At 54.8% G+C, this 19,701-nt stretch overlaps 1 protein-coding gene across 4 annotated transcripts; it reads right to left on the bottom strand.

Annotated features, from left to right (window-relative positions):
* Window positions 1–90: 90 nt before the first annotated feature.
* Window positions 91–19,645, bottom strand: SIRT2 (sirtuin 2). 4 transcript variants are annotated; one of them, XM_067720416.1, is made up of 16 exons: window positions 19,442–19,564; window positions 18,562–18,608; window positions 15,363–15,411; window positions 14,990–15,103; window positions 11,466–11,507; window positions 11,199–11,305; window positions 11,014–11,070; window positions 10,273–10,341; window positions 4,869–4,998; window positions 3,005–3,148; window positions 2,625–2,680; window positions 2,395–2,471; window positions 2,257–2,308; window positions 1,162–1,232; window positions 948–1,014; window positions 91–827 (listed from the first exon to the last, which is right to left on the bottom strand). In XM_067720416.1, exons 1-16 carry the CDS (start codon window positions 19,455–19,457, stop codon window positions 672–674), a joined length of 1,254 nt encoding a protein of 417 aa, XP_067576517.1. In that variant the 5' UTR covers window positions 19,458–19,564; the 3' UTR covers window positions 91–671. The 4 variants fall into 4 exon arrangements, with proteins under 4 accessions (XP_067576517.1, XP_067576519.1, XP_067576516.1 ...); XM_067720418.1 differs by having other exon boundaries at window positions 3,005–3,064; window positions 19,442–19,560; XM_067720415.1 differs by lacking the exon at window positions 18,562–18,608 and having other exon boundaries at window positions 19,442–19,645.
* Window positions 19,646–19,701: the final 56 nt, after the last annotated feature.

Below are 19,701 nucleotides of genomic sequence, written 5' to 3'. Positions count from 1 at the left end.
GTTTCCTTAGGGGCCCAAGGTCTAGTCCCTTCCTCCGGCAGCTTCCCTGTGGGCCCGCAGGAAAGAACAGCGAGGCCAGACAGCTGATGGTTAGTTGTTTTTTGTTTTTAATTTGTCTCTAATAAGCGACACCATCTGCCCACCCCAGTCTGGGAAGCGGGTCCCGAGTTGGGGGGCCTGGCACCCACTTTGGGAGTTGTAGGCAGAGACTTGGGAGGCCTTGAGGCTTGGATCCCCCCACTGGGTGTGAGTTACGTCTGGAGGGCGCACCTCCCCACCCAGGGTAGGTTAGACTTCGTCGACTTGGCCTCAAGCCCCTGGGAACAGTAGAGAGCATGGGGGCCCTGGGGCTCTCGTCCTGGGACAGTTAGCAGTTTGGAGGTACCCCTGGCCCCCTGAGCAGTTAGAGATTAAGGGAGGCTGATCCTTGGCCCTAAGGGTGATTAGGGGCTGTGGGCTGTTAGAGACCGGCTGCCCAAGCCTCAGCCCCTAAGACTGTTAGAGATTCGCCGGGGTCAGGGGTGCTGGGACCCCAGTTTGGGGAGGGAGTAGTTAGTAGATTGAGGAAATGTTCTGAGCTCCCCAGAAAAGAGCTGTAAGTTAGAGGGGGCCAGGCCTGGTTGGGGCTCAGCTGTCCCAAAGCTGGGCGTCCTGCCTGGGAGATGCGGCTGTCACTGGGGTTTCTCTCCCTCCGTGGTCCTGGCCTCCTCCTTGGCAGGAGGTGGAGACTTCCTGGAGGAAGCTGAAGTGGTGGGGTTGGGAGCCCCTGACCCCGACTGGGCATCTATGCTGGCATGCTCCTTCCGGACAAGGTCCTCCAGTTCCTTCTGCAGGGGACAAAGTTCACAGAGGTCAGAGGTCATCATGCATCATAAGGTCAGAGGACCTGTGGGACGGGGGTCCAGGGACTGGGCTCAGGGTGGGCGGGGGTGGCCCAGGCTCCTCACCTTCCATCCGAGGAGGTCGGCAAGGGCCAGGCAGCCCTGGTCGCAGTCACCCAGCCAGGCCACGTCCCTGTGGGCGGGTGAGAGTCAAAGCTCCCAGGCTTGTCCCAGGGCCCTGCCGGCTCTGCCCTGCCCTGTGCCTCCGTGCCCTCCCTCCCACCTTGGCCCTGTCCCTTGAAGGCTCCGCTGCCCCTGCACTGCCGCGGGAGGGCCTTACCTGTAGGCCTTCTTGGAGTCGAAGTCCATGCCTCCTCCGAGGCCCATCATCATCCCGAGGAAAGGGTCCATCTGTGGGGAAGGGGGTGGAGTCGGGGGGAGCTAAGAGCACAGACCCTGGAGCCAGGTGGCTTGGGTTGGAATCCCAGCTCTGTGACTTTGCTCAAGTGGCCTGGTCTCTCTGAACGTCAGTTTCTTTCTCTGTAGAGTGGGGGTGATCATCAAACCCACTCCTAGGGTTGTACTGTCAGCGGGTTAATACAGAGGAAATGCTTAGCACGGTATCTGGCACACCGTACGTTTTTTGCCTGTTGGAGAAACATCTGTCCCCAGGAGGGAGCCCCTGCCTGGGAGTGAAGCTACCTCAGGAAAAGAGAGATGAGAGAGGGAGCAGGTAACTCCTGACAGAACTGCTGCAGGCCCAGGGGCCAGCTAGCCCTGACCCTTCAGTCACGGGAAGCACAACATTCTCGTTTTGGCTTAAGTCGCTTTGAGCTGGGGTTCTGTCACTCGTTCAAAAGGGTGAATGAGGGACTTCCCTGGTGGAGCAGAGGTTAAGAATCTGCCTGCCAATGCAGGGGACACGGGTTCGAGCCCTGGTCCGGGAAGATCCCACATGCCATGGAGCAACTAAGCCCGTGTGCCACAACTACTGAGCCTGTGCTCTAGAGCCAGCGAGCCACAACTACTGAGCCCGTGTGCCACAACTACTGAAGCCCGCATGCTCTAGAGCCTGTGCTCCGCAACAAGAGAAGCCACTGCAATGAGAAGCCCGTGCACCGCAACAAAGAGTAGCCCCCGCTCGCCACAACTAAAGAAAGCCCATGCGCAGCAACAAAGACCCAACACAGGCAAAAATAAATAATAAATAAATTAAAAAAAAAAAGAGGGTGAATGACACAGAGGCCTGTGGAATCTTGGAGTCAGGGCAGCCTGGAACCTGAACACTGTGGATTCCAGAATCCTTAGGTCTGAGCTGAGGGGTCCAAAGTATCGGGATTCTCCAGAGACCTGTCCCCTGGTTCCTGAGGAGGCCGGGGGGAGGCAATGTGGGGCCCCTGTGTGGGGGTGGCAGGGTGTGACTAAAAGGACTCACCTGGCCAGTCTTCTCCTTGTTGATGAGCAGGCGCGGGGTGGAGAGGGGCGCCCTGGTGGAGGGCGAGCTGAGTGGTGAGGGCCTGTCCCGGCTCCCCCAGTCCCCAGCAGCCCCCCATAGCCCCGAACCCCAACCTACTTGCTGATAAGGGATGCGAAGGGCTGCACCTGCAGGGAGGTGCCCATGATGATGAGGAGGTCCACCTTCAGGAAGTCCTGTGAAGGGGGAGCGGCCAGTGAGGCTGGGCTGCGGTCCCCGGCCCCCGCTGCAAGCCCACCCGCAGCTACCTGAGGAAGCCACCTTCCCCAGGGCAGGACCCAGGCTGCCCCTGCGTGGACCGAGATGGGGGGCACGGCGGGTATACTTACTGACTGCAGGCAGGAGAAGAAACGCGCTGGGAGGTTCTCGCCAAAGAACACGATATCTGAGGTGGAGATAGATGGACAGACAGACACAGGGAGAGATAGAGACAGTGAAAAAGCAGGGGGGCAGAGACAGGGAGGGAGAGAGAGGACAGGCAGGAGCAGAAGGTGGACCGCAGGGCTGGGACGGGAGTGTGGAGCGCTGGGGACAGACTAGGGGCTATGGTACCCACTCTCCCTGGGGCAGACTCCGGGCACTGGTCAGGGAGAGAGGGTGACGGGGGTGGATGGACGGATAGGGCGCGTGGCCTTCTTGGGAAGGGGTTAGTGGCTGAGGGGCTCCCAGCCTGAGTCTACCTTGGTTGGTCCCCGGCCCCAAGGCTCACCAGGCTTCACCACACTCCGACATTTCTCACACTTCGGAGTCACCTCGGAGAAGATCTTCTCTGAGCGTGGGGAACGGGGTGGGAGAAGAGGAGGTAAGAGGCTTTGGGCTGGGGCCGCAGCCTGCCCACCCCATCCTTCCTTCACTGTCAACACAAACACACCTCAGTCACCGGGCGGGCCTCCTGGGGTGTCTGCCCTGCTCAGGAGGGACCTCCCTTCTTAGACAGCTGTCCTTCCCCCGCCCCCAACATTCCTGGGGTGGCTCCCAGCACCAGCCTATAGCTATTAAATGAACAAACAAACAAATGAGCAGACACTCGCCCCTAAAAGGGGCAGCTGGGTTCCACCAACCCCCGACCTGGGGGATCTGGACTTGGGAGTGAAGCTCGTCCAGTGGGTCTTTGAGGGCAGCCCTACTTCACCGTGGGTCAGAGAGGCCTGGTAGGTGCCAGGCCTAGCGGCAGAGAGGGAAGAATTATGCAGATGATGCTGGGACAGGGACAAAACCTTAGGTGCAGCTGCTTCCCACTCTTGGGCTCTGTGACAGACACACCCCTGCCCCCACGCACACCCCATGCTTATGACAATCGTCCTCATTGCCTATTGATTAAGGAAGCTTGAAAGCATTCTGTCACTTGCAACCCACAGAATCCTGGCTTGTTCATTCAACTATTCACTCATTCCTTCAACAGATATTTACAGAGCACTGCTTTAAGGTCTGTCATTTACTTGAGAATATTTTTGCATTGACAGTACATGACATTTTGCGAGTGATGCTTGTGCTACTGCTGTAAGAGAGACATAATGGGGTAATGTTAATTGTCCATCACCCCCAGCTGCGTGCACTTGGGCTATTCAGGAATCCTCACCCCAGGGGCGGGCAGCTGGCATGTGGTCAGAAGGGCCACACTCCAGGGGCCCTACTATCAGCGTTGCAGCTGTCCTTATCACACAGGGACACCAGAGGCTTTGTGAAATCAGCATAAAGAACGTCAGAAATGGGTTTCCATGGATGAAGTAAGTGGCTTCTTAATTAGCACAATGGATGTCAGAAATCAGCTCTCACTGGCATTCAGGAAATGTGGACTGGCTGGATTTTTTTGTTCCTCCTTCTCTTTTTGGACACTCTGCCCAGGCAAGAACAGGGATGAGGACTTTAGCAAGCCCTGGAGTTTGCATCCTTAAGGACAGCCCCCAGGCTTCATTCCTAACCAGGGCTGTGCCCAGCTTCACACGCCACGGCCTCTGCTCGCCTGAATCCAGCTAATCGGCCGGTTGAATCCTGTGCCTCTGGGGCAGTGCTGTCCGGTATGCTGGTTAGAGCCACATGTGACTTTTAAATTTTAATTAATACAAATTAAAGAAAGTTAAGAATTCAGTTCCTCGGTCACATTAGCCACATTTTAAGAGCTCAACAGCCCCATGTAGCAAGTGGCTGCCGTGTTGGACATTCCCCTCACCCCAGAATGTTCTCTCAGATACTTCTGCTCTTCTTGGAGTGTAGCTGCGCTTGCCTGGATGAGCCCCTCATGTGAGACGGGGTCAGAGCGCCCAAAGGACAAAGAGCTAGGTTTCATGACCTCACAGAACAGGTTGTAGGACCACGTGGGGGCCTGTCTGCTAACGCACGTCTCTGTGTCTGGAGTCTGCATCCATCATAACCTGGCTGTGAGGTGGTGTTGGGAGAAATGAACCCCCACTGCCAACTCCAATCTTTGGGGGCTGCCATTATCTGCTAAAAAGAGCTGCAGAGCTGTGCAGGACAGAGCTGGCGTCCGCGCGTGGAGACCCTGTCCCTGGCGCTGGGGAGCAGACAGGGGACGGGAGGCCTGCCCTCGGGGATAATAGCCTCCAGCCCCTCACCTTTCATCCAGCTTAGCGCGTACTCCTGCCGGCAGACGGGGCTGATGCAGTGAGACGTGTAGAAGGTGCCGTGGGCCTCCACCAGGTCCTCGGCCTCCAGCCCCGCCACTCGCTCCAGGGTGTCTATGTTCTGGAGGGAGAGATGGAGGAGAGAGGGTCAGGAGCGAACCACACCCCCCAAGGGGCAGAGGGCATAGCCAGGAGTTGCGGCTGAGGAAAGCAAGTGGGACAGGGAAGAAGGAAGGGAGGGAGAAGCAAGGGGCAGGGTGTGTCTAAAACTCTTCTGTTCATCCTGATGGTGCCTCTGAAAAGGTAAGTCATGGACACTTAAAGGCAGGGGCCCAAACTCAAATCTCTATGAGCCCAGACCCACTGCCACAAACCAGCCCTGGCAAATTTGGGCCACTTTGCTTCCGTTTTGCTGCAAATGTGTTTTGTTAGAACCAGACACTCTAGTGGCACCTGCCAGAAATTTGGTGAAATAAACGTACAACGCTCCAGTGTCTCCACTGTAAACGCAGTCCTCTCAGATATGGCATCCTTGTGCAGTACCCAACCTGCACAGCTGTCTGTGGCAGCCCTGGCCAGGCATTAACATAAATCAATGAATCAGGAGGGTTTTCTGGGTTTTCATCACACTGTTTTCCTACTTAACCTTACTATGATCTGCTGCATTGATAGTATATTAACTTGTAGTCTTTTCAGACAGAGATACTTTCCTTATTCAACAGGCAAGAATATTCTTCTCTTTCACATAGACACTTGCGCTTTCTCCAGCCCCTCCGGAGCAGCTTTTGTTTGCCCACGAGGAATGCTGCTGAGGCAGGTGCTGCTGGAGGACACTGGCAGACGTTACAGAGATGGCCGGGCATATGCAGCCCACAGCTGACCCGACGAGGTTTCCCGGAGGCTCCGTGAACAACTGAGAGGGTTCCCTTGCAAGGGCAGGCAGCCCCAACTGCCCTCTCTGCTCCCAGCCAGCCATCAGTTTATCCCCAACACATGCAGAGAAGAGTCACTGTTCCCAGACTCTCTGTGGCTTTCCCTCTCCCCCCTTTACTAGAAATGCTAGTTTTGCCTTTGTTTCTTGACTTAGTCTACCAACTCCCGGACACGTAAGTAAGCAGTGTGCATGCATATAACTAAATGGCACGTCAAAGGTCTACCTACATGCCTCCATGTTACCCTTTGATGTCATTTTTTTTTTTTTTTTTTTTGCCACGCTGTGCGGCTTGCGGGACCTTAGTTCCCTGGCCAGGGATCGAACCCACGCTCTCAGCAGTGAAAGCACAGAGTCCTAACCACTGGACCACCAGGGAATTCCCTTGATGCCACTTTTGATGGAGAAACCACAAACAAACAAAAATGAATGCGGTCAACCCGTATGTACTGGTAAGAAGGGATCTCTCCAAGATGTTAGAAGGCCCAAAGCACAAAGGCAGTGTGTACAGGATGTGAAAAAATCAATATATGAATTTGTGTATTTGCTTGCCTAAGTATGGAATATCTTCAAAGGAGACCCAAGAAGTAGGCAGCAGCCGTGGCCCCCGGGAGGGAAGCTGGGGCTAGGGAATATGGCCCAAGAGGTTCGCTATAAAGGCCAAGCAGCAATGAATGCATGGCAACACACAGCAACTGACGTCTGGCCTCAGCATCAGGCAGGAAAGAGGTCATGGTGAGGAGGCGGGCCCTGGGCAAGGTGGGCAGCGGCCACTCAGCTCCAGCCAACCACTCTCCCCCACAGAAAGCCACCCAGGGTACAGCCAGCTCTTCCCGATTTTCAAGAGGAGCCTGATGTCTGGGTTTTCATCTGCAATCTCTTGAATTTTAAACCTTGGCTCACTTCTGGTTTCAAGACATCACGTCTCTGACATGCTTTTAAAAAGCATGAAGCTGGGACTTCCCTGGTGGCACAGTGGTTAAGAATCCGCCTGCCAATGCAGGGGACACGGGTTCAAGCCCTAGTCTGGGAAGATCCCATATGCCACAGAGCAACTAAGCCCATGTGCCACAACTACTGGGCCTGCGCTCTAGAGCCTGCGAGCCACAACTACTGAGCCCGCGTGCCACAATTACTGAAGCGCGTGCGCCTAGAGCCCGTGCTCCGCAACAAGAAAAGACACCACAATGAGAAGCCTGCGCACCGCAACGAAGAGTAGCCCCCGCTCGCCGCAACTAGAGAAAGCCCACCTGCAGCAACGAAGACCAACGCAGCCAAAAATAAAATAAATAAATAATTTTTTTTAAAAAAAGCATGAAACTGCTATGTGGGTGCAGATATGGAAGGATCCTCCAGACAGGGCTTAAATGAAAGAAAGCCAAGTACAAACCCTATGTATGATGTAAATGCCATAGATATAGATTTAAAAGAGCGATAAGCTGGTTTGCTGAGGAGATCACAGTGACTTGAACGAAGGCGACAACTGTTCTCATGTTTGAATGGATACTTGTGTCTTGAGATAAAAATAGCATCGCGCGTGGCTTCGAAAGTGCTGCATCGTCACAATTCAGAAAGACGTGAAGACAATGTGTTCCAGAAAACTGGGTCAGTGACTCAAAAAGTGGCTGAGGTTAAAGAAGAGGGTGATGAGTTTAAAAAAAAAAAAAAAAAAGGTTTCGTGAAACGTGAGACTGGAAAAATTTTTTCCACCTTTGTCTATGTTACGTAATGCGCCATTTTGAATATGTATGCGTGCTTAAATCCACACATGAAGAATTGCAACTGGGGGGAAATGCCACCACATTTCACGCTGACCTCACAACGCATTGGTGTTGGCTTTCGTCTAAAAATAGCCTACAGCTGGTGTGCTTTCGTGGTTGGGGCAGGGGGTTCTGCCTCAGACAGAGCTGGGAAGCAAGCCCTCTGAGCAGCCCCCATGAGCCACCTGGTCCTGGGCCTGGGCTTCTCGTGCTGGGACCCCTGTGATCTCATCCTGTCTGGAGGGTTTAAACGTCGTCTATCTGCTGCTCTCCAGCTCGAGTCCAGACTCCTGTGTCCAGCTGTCTGCCCATGTCCCCAGGTGGTTGTCTAATGGGCATCTCAACCCCGACATGCCTTCAGCCAAGCTCCTCCTCTGCCCCCCACGCCTGCACGTCCCACCATCTCAATAAAAGGCAGCAGGTGCTCAGGCTGAGAGGGAGCCAGTCATCCCTGACTCCTTTCCTTCTCTCACGAATCGTTTCACATTCAACCCATTGGCAAGTCTTGCCAGCTCCACCTTCAAAACGGGTTCATAAGCCGCCCACCTCTCCCCTTCGGCGGCCCCCTCCCCGGCCCAGCCTCCATCCTCTCCTGCTTGGAACATCATTGCAGCCTCCTCCCTGGTCTTGGTACCCGCCCCCCACTGCTCCCACAGTCTGCCCCCCTCACGCAGCCAGAGGGACCCTGTGAACACCTGGGTCAGGTCACATCCCTGCCCTGCTCAGAGCCCTCCTGTGATTCCATCTCACTCAGGGGAAACGACAAAGCCCTCCCTGTGGCCCCCAAGCCCCCACACGGTCCACCCCTGTCACCTCCCTGACCTCGTCTCCTCCATCTTCTCCTACTACTGTCCTCCCTGCTCACTCAGATCCAGCTTCTTCTTCTTCTTCTTTTCTCTTTTTAAAAATATTTATTTATTTGGCTGTGCCGGGTCTTAGCTGTGGCATGTGGGATCTAGTTCCCTGACCAGGGATCGAACCTGGGCCCCCTGCATTGGGAGCGTGGAGTCTTAACCACTGGACCGCCAGGGAAGTCCAGATCCAGCTTCTTGAACACGCCAAATGCAGCCTCCCCTCAGGACCTCTGGACTGGCTGTTCGCTTTGCCTGGAATGCACTCTCCCCCGACAGATGATCCCATGGCTCCCTCCCTCCCCTCCTACAGGTCTCTGTTTAAATGTCCTGCTTCTCAGTGAGGGCTTCCCTGACATCCTGTTCACTACAGCACCCCCGACCCCGCACACACAGAGCTTGAGTCCCCTTTCCTGCTCAGCTGCGCGCCATAGACCTCTCAGCATCAGCGTAGATACGCAACTCACCCATCTCGTCCGTTGTCTCTCCCCACACTACAGTGTCAGTTCCAGGAGGGCAGGGATGTCTGCTCCCTCCGTTCACTGCCTGCAGGGCCTGGCACTGGGTTGGCACTCAGTAAACATTGGGACAGAAGCTTACAAACAGGTTTGCCAGCAGGGCTATGGTGAGGATTTCATGAAGGCACTTGGCTTCAGGTGAGCTGTTCGTATCAAGTCTGAGTCACGTCTCATGGAAAAAACTGACTCTCTGGGAAGAAAGGTCAGGTTTATTCTGAGCTGGGGCTCCTGCTGGAAGGAGGAGGCCATCCCCTCCCCCGCCAGCCCTGGGTGGGAGCACCTACCCCACTTGTGAATTCCGGACCTGCAAAGATTTCATCCTCCCCCTGGTGGCAACTTCTGAGGCTGCAGGCTCCCGATTGCCAGGCGCAGGAAGAAAATAATAGAACACCTATTTCTATCCATGTGTTCTCTCTCTATTTTATAATTTTGGGTTCTGAGGTATGAATTAGAGCAGGCATGGTGTCAGGGCTATAGTACATCATGTAATTTGAATACGTATTTATGAAACAAAGGTAGAGGTGCAAACATGTTTCACTATTGGGGTGCGAGACCCTAAAAGGCTCACCACTCGGAAGCCAACGATGTGAGCTGTCCTTCCCTGTGGACACCCCGGCGAGGCCCTCAGCCAAGCACCTGACATGTATGAGCCACGGCCCCACGGTACGCACAAGGCCTTTGTGCAAATTACAAAAGGGTGTCCCAGGACTTCCCCGGTGGTGCCGTGGTTAAGACTCCACGCTCCCAATGCAGGGGGCCGGGGTTCGATCCCTGGTTGGGGAACTAGATCCCACATGCATGCCACAACTAAGGAGGCCGCCTGCTGCAACTAAGGAGCTGGTGTGCCGTAACTAATAAGCCAGCGAACCGCAACTAAGGAGCCCGCCTGCCACAACTAAGACCCAGCACAGCCAAATAAATAAATAAATAAATATATATTTAAAAGGTGCCCCACAAAAAAAAAAAAAAAAATAGTGCTCTTTCCTTAAGAGTTTACAGCTACCAGCCGGAAAATTGTCAGGTGTAGTGATCATATTAGATCAACTCAGTTTGGAGTCATCTGCTGGAAAGCCCTGTCAAATATGAAATTTATGGTGCCAATAGTGTCTGCTCAGAGAAGTACTCCTGGGATGGCCCTGAGGGAGGTCACTGCCACACCACCACAGGCCTGAGAGGGCAAAGCTGTTCTGGCCTCTGTTTTATAGAAAGGGAAACTGAGGCTGAGAGAGGGGACGCGAGTCACTGCAGGTCACGTGACAGAGAAGCCGTGGCCTGAGCTCTCGGGGCCCCTCCAGCCCGCGCTCTTCCTCCCAGCACGCCCGCGGTCCCGCCTACCTGCGTGTAGCAGCGCAGGAGCAGCCCTTTCTCCTTCAGCAGGCGGATGAAGTAGTGGCAGACGGTGGGCTGGAGGGGAGCAATCATGACAGTGCCGATGAAGACGGAAGACACTGACCGCGCACCGCCGTGAGCCGGGAACCGTTCCAGGCGCCACGCCTGTTTTCCCTCACGGAATCGTCACACTGACCTCGCGAGGCGCGCACCTTTGTTATCCCCATTTCACAGGTGAGGGAACTGAGGCACAGAGAGGGTGACTGTCTTGCCAGAGTCACCCAGGTTGTGGAGTTGGGGTTTGCACAGAGAGGACTGGCTCTGGGGTCTGGGCTCTTGCACGTATCGTTAACTCATTTAAGCCCCACGACAACTCTTCTCGTGGACTATTAACAGCTTCATTTTACATAAGGGAAAACAGAGGCTCAAGGACACAAGAGCAGGAAATGAGGGACCAGGACTTGGACCCAGGCCGTCTGGGCCCGGAGCCCATGTGTATATATATATATATATATTTTTTTTTTTGGACGGTGCCACACGGCTTGCAGGATCTCATTTCCCCAACCAGGGACTGAACCCGGGCCACAACAGTGAAGGCCCGGAATCCTAACCACTAGGCCAGGGAACTTCCCCAGAGCCCACGTGTTTAATGGCTATCATATTTGTCTGAAGGGCCCTGGAGGGGGCTTTCCCATGCCTGCTGGCCCCCAACCTTTCCTGTCACCGCCTCCGCAAAAGAGAGCTCACCTTGAACTGCCCAGGATAGAGTTCCTTGGCGAGGGCAAAGAAGGGCTCTGGGTGTTTCTGTGGGAGAGAGAGCCGGAGGGCAGGTGGGCACCCAGATGGCCCTGGTGAGATGAGAGCTGGAGAGAGGCGGCCACACCTCCACCCCCCACCCCCATTACAGACATTCCTCCCTGCAGGACACGTACCTTGAAGTAGCCAATCTCAAAGATGGCCTCCGGGTAGGGAAGATGGTATTTCTCCAGGTTGGCGTAGAGGCCCGTGTTTGGGGAGCGGAAGTCAGGGATGCCCGCCGCTGGGGGAGGAGTGGCAGCGGGCATTCAATCGATGAGGGACCTTGGCCCCTTCTCTACCACACTGACCCTCCCAGGCAAGGGCCCCCACACAGCTCCTCCCCAGCTCTTCGAAGGGGCACCCCCAACCAGGGAGTTCTCTTGGGGGAGGGGGGCACTTACAAGTGGAGATTCCAGCTCCCACCAAACAGATAACCCTGCGACCTGGAGGAGAAGAGTTTATGCAGCGTGGGTTTTTTGTTTCTGTTTTTTTTTCAGTTTACGTTTGTTTACTGTTGTAACATTTTGTTTTGAACATCAAACACTGCTCCAAAATGTGACCATTTATCTTAAGACAGGTGTCTTTGCCATAAACTAAGTACTGAGCTGGTGTTCACCAGGTGTCTTTGCCATAAACTAAGTACTGAGCTGGTGTTCACCAGGTGTCTTTGCCATAAACTAAGTACTGAGCTGGTGTTCACAATGAACTTCTGACAGCTTAAAAAATTGTTAGTGGCTCTTCTGTCTAATAATCAAATATATCATCACAGACTGAATGTAATGATTACATTAAAAGACCAAAGTTTCCCCTTCCCTTTCTTACCCTTAAATAATACCACCCACCACAGTCCCTGAAGCCGTTTACTCTGTGCCTGGCCCTGGGGCAAGCATTTCAGATCCCTGAATGGCTCTCCCAACCATTTCAAGGAGGGAGGTGTTAACATCCCACTTTATAGATGAGGAAACTGAGGCTCAGATAGGGGAAGGGGTCACACAGGTGACTGATGGAAGAGCCAGCATGGGGTCAAAGAATCCACTGTTTGAAATTACACCAATGGGGACTTCCCTGGTGGCGCAGTGGTTAAGAATCCACCTGCAATGCAGGGCACACGGGTTTGAGCCCTGGTCTGGGAAGATCCCACATGTCACAGAGCAACTAAGCCCATGCCCCACAACTACTGAGCCTGCGCTCTAGAGCCCGCGAGCCACAACTACTGAAGCCCGCGCACCTAGAGCCTGTGCTCCGCAACAAGCCACCACAACGTTCTCATGCGCACCGCAACAAACTGCAAGTAGAGAAAGCCCACGCGTAGCAACGAAGACCCAACGTAGCCAAAATAAATAAATAAATTTATATTAAAAGAAATGAAATTATAGCAATGTAGTAAGATTCAAGAAAAGGCCACTTGGAGAGAAATTTCTCCTCGCTAGATCTAGACAAAAATGCATGAGATCTTAATGAGAGGGGTGGGGTGGGGGGTTCGCCCGGAAGAGCTGCAGGTTACCGTGAAAAAAATCTCTGGCCACCCCTCATCTTTTGGACATAATCTTGGATGGTCATCTATTTCTAGCATATGATACACATTCCTTCATCCTATTCCTTCCCTCCATAATCAAATGCACATCAGCCGCCGGAAGTCTGGTAATTTTCAGGTGAAGACCAAAGACTGGCCACTCTCAGCCCATGCCCAGTGAGCAGCAGAGTGGATAAGGGCTTCCAATCCTAGTTCTTCTGCACACCAGCGGGGGCGTCTTAGTTCAGATCACCACTCTGGGCTTTAGCTTCCTGCTCTGTAAAATGGGTATAATCACAGTACTGACCTTGCAGGGCTGTTGAGAGAATGAATTCATCCCTGTGAAGCTTAGATCAGTGCCCAGCACTGATGATTCTACAAGTCACTCGTGCTCAACTTCTTTAGCCCCACGATTCGTACACCTATAAGCGCTTTGCTCCCCCATCGTCACCAGCTTTCAGAGAAGAAGATGGGGAGGCGTGGTAGGGGTGGCATCACTTCACAAGCATGTGGGGCTGTGCAGAAATAGCCCAGCTGCCTCTTCGGTGGCTGGCTGGCTGGCAGCCCTGCCACGCAGCACCCTTGGCATCTGCCCCTCAGCTGATGGACAGACACGGGTGTGAGGCGCCTGTGAACCGGGTGCCTCTGGGGTGTTCTGTGCAAAGGAGGACAGCAAGGGTGACAAAGGCTGAGGCCTGCTACAGCCACAGCCCTTGGCTTTGTCTCGGAATGCCATTGGACTCGGCCCAGTGGACCCACCAGGGGCCATGTGGAAGGGAGCATGCGCCCTGGATTCAGGCGGCCTGGCATCGAGCCCTGATTCTGCCTCTTGCCAGAAGTGTGACCCTGTACCCAGTCACAGTCTCTCTGCGCCTCAGTTTCCTCCTCTGTCCAGATCACTCCTCACAGGTATCATGTGAAGATCAAAGGAGGGGACACCTGTCAAGTGCTTAGCCCAGTGCCTGGCAAACAGCGAGAGCTCAATTCATTGTTATTATTATTTTTATATTTTTAAGATTTTTTTGGTGTGGACCATTTTTTTTTTGTTTGTTCGTTTTGTGGTACACGGGCCTCTCACTGTTGTGGCCTCTCCCGTTGTGGAGCACAGGCTTCGGACGCACAGGCCCAGCGGCCATGGCTCACGGGCCCAGCCGCTCCGTGGCATGTGGGATCTTCCCGGACCGGGGCACGAACCCACGTCCCCTGCATCGGCAGGCGGACTCTCAACCACTGCGCCACCAGGGAAGCCCCTCTGTCGACCATTTTTAAAGTCTTTATTGAATTTTGATTACAGTATTGCTTCTGTTTTATGTTTTGGTTCTTTGGCCGTGAGGCATGTGGGATCTCAGCTCCCCAACCAGGGATCGAACCCATACATACTCCCTGCGTTGGAAGGCGAAGTCTTAACCAACGGACCGCCATGCAAGTCCTCATTGTTATTATTTACTATTATCCCCTCATAGGCGCCCTCATGAATCAATTATCCTAAAACCCATGTGCAGGAGGACAGAAGGAATGAAAGCTTTGATGCCACTGCCTTCGTTCTCTTGGGGGCCCACCCAAGCCAAGAGATGGCTGCAGACAGCTGTCTGGCCTGCCCTAGGAGAGGGAGGTTCAGGACGGCCGGCCTGGCTGCCCTCGGAGAGACGGCAGCAGCTGGAGGACAGGGAAACTGGAGAAGACGTCCTCAACAAAAGGCTGTCCAGGACCCTCAAAGAGTGGATTGTTCTAGTCGAGGACTGCCGAGGGCTCGGTTTCTCAGCCTCTGGTGACCTCAACTCGTGGCGAGAAATATAAATTACATGGTGACCCCATAAAGAGGCACCTCTACACCACACCCGAAACAAGCCTCCTGTAATAATCGTCACAGGGAACACTTAGGCAGCCCTTGCTCTGTTCCAGGCCCGGTTCCAGGCATTTACATCTATAAATTTATGTAACCCCCTCATAACCCTATAAGGTAATTACTATTATTAGCATCTTCATTCTGTCAAACAGGCCTGGCCAATCAGAGACGCGGTGATTGGTTCAGGGGTAGGAATGTGACCCAACCCGGGCCAATTGGAGCCGATCTCTGCTCTTTTGCCTGAACTACTGGGAGAAAGGTGGCTCCCTCTCTCTTCAGTGGGAGCCACTAGGCTGCTGGAACTTGTATCTGCCACTGCCAGGAGCAACCTTGACCCCAATGCAGAGAAGAGCTGCACCAGAGAGGGTTCAGATATTTGACAACAGCGTGGAAGCCGCTGAATCCAGCCACGATTAAAGCGGGGTTTTCGTTACAGGATCAACACACTCCCTTTTTGGCATAAGCCGGTTTGAGTTGCGGTTCTTGTGACTTGCAGATGAAAGTTGTGAATTAAGTCACTTGGGGCCAGGAGAGGGGAAGGGGCCCAGTGCAGGCAGAGGACTCACAGCGCTCACTCTGCATGTAGCGGGTCACCCCTTCCAGGGTTAATTCGTCCAGCAGACGCTCCTTCTGGGTGCCCAGGCCCAGTGTCTGGGAGAAGAAATTCCGCAGGAAGTCCACTGGCCAAAAAGAAGAGAGACAGCAGCCGGGTGGGTGTTCAGTCAGGGTGCCCAGAGGCCCCGAGTGCCCCCGCCCAGCCCTGGGGCCCCGCCGCCTTCCCGCAGCTAAGAGCTCAATGCCTGACCCAGTCAGGGGCCTCCAGGCGCTCGCACTGCATCTGGTATTACATACTTTGAATGTCACCCCTGGCGGAGGTGAGCACCCAGATCCCTGCCCTAAACCGCCCCCCAGAACCGTGCTCTCAAGGAAGATACTCACTCTCTCCTTCTCCGCCAGCCGCTCCTCCCTCAGTGTCTGAATCTGAGTCCTGGAAGGGGTGGGGGTGGGGTGATCAGGCCCCAGAAGTGGGGTGAGGGAGGGAGGGAAGTGGGGGTGACACTGGGTTTGGGGAAAAGGCTCTGGCTGGGAGCTGGGCCCGAGGAAGTGAGGGGTGGAGGGGACAGCGCTGGGGGCCAGTGTGTGGGCTCTGGGACAGGCTGCCTGTGTTGGAAAACCCAGCTCTGCTACTTGCAAGGAGCACAGTCTCCGGTGGGTGACTTGGCTTTTCTGAGTCTCCGAGCTCCTCCTCTTAGAAATGGAGCTCAGAGGACACTCATCTCAGAGTGCTACTGTGAGATGAAGTGAGTTCACCTCTGGGAGGTGCTCAGAACAGCCCTGGGGCGGGTGTGTGGTGGTGATCGGTCAGAAAGCACTGGCTACGTTCTCATCACCTCCCGGTGTCCACGGCCTCGCCTTACAACCCCTTAGTCCCCTGCCCCGGCCAGCAGTCCTGCAGCCCTCCTCACCTACGTCACTCCTGTGAATACCGCCTCGGTCCTCACCCTGCGGCCGTCAGCCCTCCTGCCTGAAGCCCCCCACTCCACCTTTCCAACCCTTCCATCTCCTTTATCGACTCCTCCCCTCAGCCAGACTTCCAAATTGAGGGTCTGGGACTCTGTCCTGGGCCCTCCCTACTTTCTCTGTTCACCTTCCCTGGTCGGCCTCATCCACGCCACTGGTCTGTCCTCCAGATCCAGGGTTCCCGCAGCCTCCTGGTATGCCTCCTTCTAAGTGATCCCCGGTCCCTCACTCCCACCGTGTCCCAAACTGGCCTCAGCATCTCCCCCAAACCTGCTCCTCCTCCTGGGCCCCATCTCAGTGTGGCTTCCGGCCCCCGGTCTGCCAGACGCCTCCTGCCTCCCTCCCCTGCCCTCCTGCCATAACACGTCCCCTCTCCAGGGCTCCACGTGGCCCAGCCTGTCCTCCCCGCGGTCCTGCCCCGACCTCCTCCCTAGGCTCCCAGCCTCAGTCTTCACCTCTGATCTACTCTGCTGCCCTGTGTGTGATGGCCTGCCTGGGTCGGCCCGCTCCCCTCCACTTCAAAGGCCCTTCTCTGTGGCTTCTCCAGTCTAGTCATCTGATCACGAACATCTATGGAGTCTACCATGATGTCAGCTCCAAGAAGGCTGGGAGTTTTCGTCATCACCGCTGGCAGCCCAGCACCAAGAACAGGGTCTGGCACTCGGCGGGAGTTCCAGAACTATCCACCACTGAACAAACGGACGCCGGCTGTGCTGTGTGCTAGCCCAGGCCTGGGCCCTGTCATGGACCTCATGCAATGGTAGGAATGCAATCTGGGGAATTCCCTGGCAGTCCAGTGGTTAGGACTACGCGATCTTACTGCCAAGGGCCTGCATTCAATCCCTGGCTGGGGAACTAAGATCCCGCAAGCCGAGTGGTGCAGCCAAAAAAAAAAAAAAAAAAATCTAACCAATTCGCTCTCCTGTTTAAAACCCCTCCAACGACCCCTCTCCATCACTCACAACTCTGGTTCCAAGCCTTTTTGAATAGAAACCTCCCTTCCAAACATAGTGAAAACTTTTCGTTACTTTCGGACTACGTATGCTGCACAAAAACTTCGACCATTAGACAATGTATAACTTGGGGGCACTTGCTTCATGATTCCCTCGCCCACAACCCCCGTCCCATTCCCCCACTTCAGGCTAACCACTCTTATTAACAGTACAATGGTAATTACTCCAGGTTTCGTCTCTGCGGGTAAAACTCGTTATTTCCCCAGAAATGGGTCACACCACAGTACGATGCTGCAACCTGCATTTGGCGCCAAACAATGTATCATAGACCTACCAGCTACATAGTGTTGCAGTGTGAGGATGCCCCGTAGTTCATTTAACCCATCAACTGATAGCCGTTTGGGCTGTTTCCAGTTTTTCTGTATGAGACAATGCTGCAATTTACATCCTCGAATCTCTCTCTTTGGGACTGAGGATCGCTTTTTCACATTAAACCTTTTTCCCTGACAGTGGTCGTGCTTTGGGAGCCAGGCGAGGGAGAAGCCCGGCCTGACAGGAAGCTCTTATCCCCTCGGTGTGGCTCTGCCGTGCCTCTGTGGGGTGCTCTCATCACTGCTTCTGCACTGGCCTACATCTGAACTGCGATCTCGCGTCTGTGGGTGGGCTGGCATGATTTCAGGTTGCAGACAGTGAGGCTCTGTGGAAGGATTTCAGGGCCCTGCTGAGAACGTGGGAGCAACAGGGCCTAAGAGGGAGCTGGAGGTGCTGGTGGGGCCTCTGTGAGCCTGCTTCCAGCGAAGTGTCCGGGACGCAATGTGCCGGGTGCCATGGGTGGCAAACCCGTCCCTGCCCTTCTAGCCAAGGAACAGTGGACAAGTTACTGAACAACTCTGTTTCCAATTCCTCATCTATAAAATGGCTACAGTAGACCTTGCCCCCCAACAGGGATGCTGGGAAGATGAAATGAGATGAGGCACATCAAACACTAAGCAGAGTACCCGGCTGGAGTAAGTACTCAATAAATGCTAACCATGAATATAATTAGCTGACCTCCCCAGCCACCTGATTACTGAACACATCACATTCTTTCATGCCCCTCAGTGTTTGCAAAAGCTGTATCCTCTGTCTGGGACACCATTTCTCACCTTGCCTGAGAAAATGCTAAATCACTCTACACTAACTACCATGTGCTGTACCTCAATCTGACTCTAGATCAGCCTGTGGATTCCTCCAGGGAAGGGACTGGCAGGAATCTGTGTGACCCCACAAAGTTTACTCTGGGCTCCCAGAGTGCCCTGAGCTACTTTCATTATCACCCCATAGGGTCATTGTCTAGTCACTTGTCCTGTGAGATCTGTGAGTTCAGGGACCAAAGCTCTTCCATGCCCAGTGCAAATGAGTTTCAGAAGGGATGGGGGCCGCGGTGGGGAGGGCAAGGAGAAAGGAAAGTTTGGAAGGGCAGGCCTGGGGTTGAGGCTGCACACCCTTCTCTGACAGTCCCCAGAATCCACCATTCCCCGGGAGGATGAACCAGGAGGTGGGGTGAGGGACTGGGGCAGTGACCTGAGGGCCCTGGGGTATCTGTCTCCCCTCTGCCACCTCCCCCCGTGTGGGGTGTTGGAAGTCCATCTCTCTCCTTCCCTCCACCCTTCCCTCCATCTCACCTGAGCCTCCTGCACCTTCCCTGCCTGGGTCTCCACAGGGTCAGAGGCTGGGGGAGGAGGGGGAGCAGATGTGGTTATGGTGAAGGGAGTGGTTAAGGGGGAATGAAGGGTTTCAAAGCAGCGGGGGGCAGAGGGGGTCAAGAAGACCCACCAACCTAGTTATACTGGGGTGGAAGTGTAAAAATGGAGTAGATGGAGGGAGGGAATGGGGAAAAGCAGATCTTATCAGAGTGGGGAGTGCTGGGAGGACAGGTGGTTAGTGAGGGACAAAGAGGCTGGGACGGGAAGGTTTAGGAGAGAGAAAAGAAAGTAAAGCATACAGGGTATGGAGGAAGACTTAGGAGGAGTTAGGAAGGACGCAGTAGTGTGTGAGTGTGTACGGGGAGGGTTAGGTTTACAAGCAGAGGGAAGCGTAGAAAGCAAGTGAGAAGATAAGAAGAGATACTCCGCCTGGAAGAGGTGTTGGGTGGTGGGGGGCAGGGAGGGTGGGATGGTAGGTTTAGGAGAGGAAGGAAGAGATAGGAGGGGACACCAGGGGTCCCCTAGCATCCTACAGTTCCCACTAACAACCAGGTACCCTCAGCAACCTGGACCGCGGCATTCTAAGTCTCTAGCAACGAGGGTCCTTAGCAACTAAGGTGAGAGAAAGACGCGATCATTAGTAACCTGGGGGACGTGGCAAACGGACCCTTAAAACCTCGCGACCCAGAAACCCACCAAGCTAGCAATATGGATCATTTTGCAACGGCCCCTGAATTCCATTCCCCCCCGTGCAGCCCCCATCTCCTGCCCCACCACGCCCGCCCTCGGGCCCCGGGGCCTGCAGCCCTCAGCCAGGCCCCGGCACGGCCCGACCCTCCCACCAGGGCCCCCGACTCACGATCCGGCTCAGCCATGGGCGCGGGGCGGGGGCCCTCGGTACTGTCACCGACTGCTCTGCCCCGTGACGGCACCGGAAACAGGAGGGGTCCGAGACAGGGCAAAGAACTACAACTCCCAGGAGCCATCGCGGCCGCCAACAACTCCCGGGGCTAGCCCCTCTGCGGTAAGGAAGACACGAGAGGGCTGGACTACGCATCCCAGAGTGCCCCGCTCCCGCAGCCATGTTGGTAAAGGGCGCGCGGAAAGAGTGGGAAAGGG

This window comes from Pseudorca crassidens, chromosome 20, assembly GCF_039906515.1.
Source record: "Pseudorca crassidens isolate mPseCra1 chromosome 20, mPseCra1.hap1, whole genome shotgun sequence".
Taxonomy (NCBI): domain Eukaryota; kingdom Metazoa; phylum Chordata; class Mammalia; order Artiodactyla; family Delphinidae; genus Pseudorca; species Pseudorca crassidens.
The sequence above is the reverse complement of the archived record's forward strand: the minus strand, read 5'-3'. Positions and strand labels throughout refer to the sequence as shown.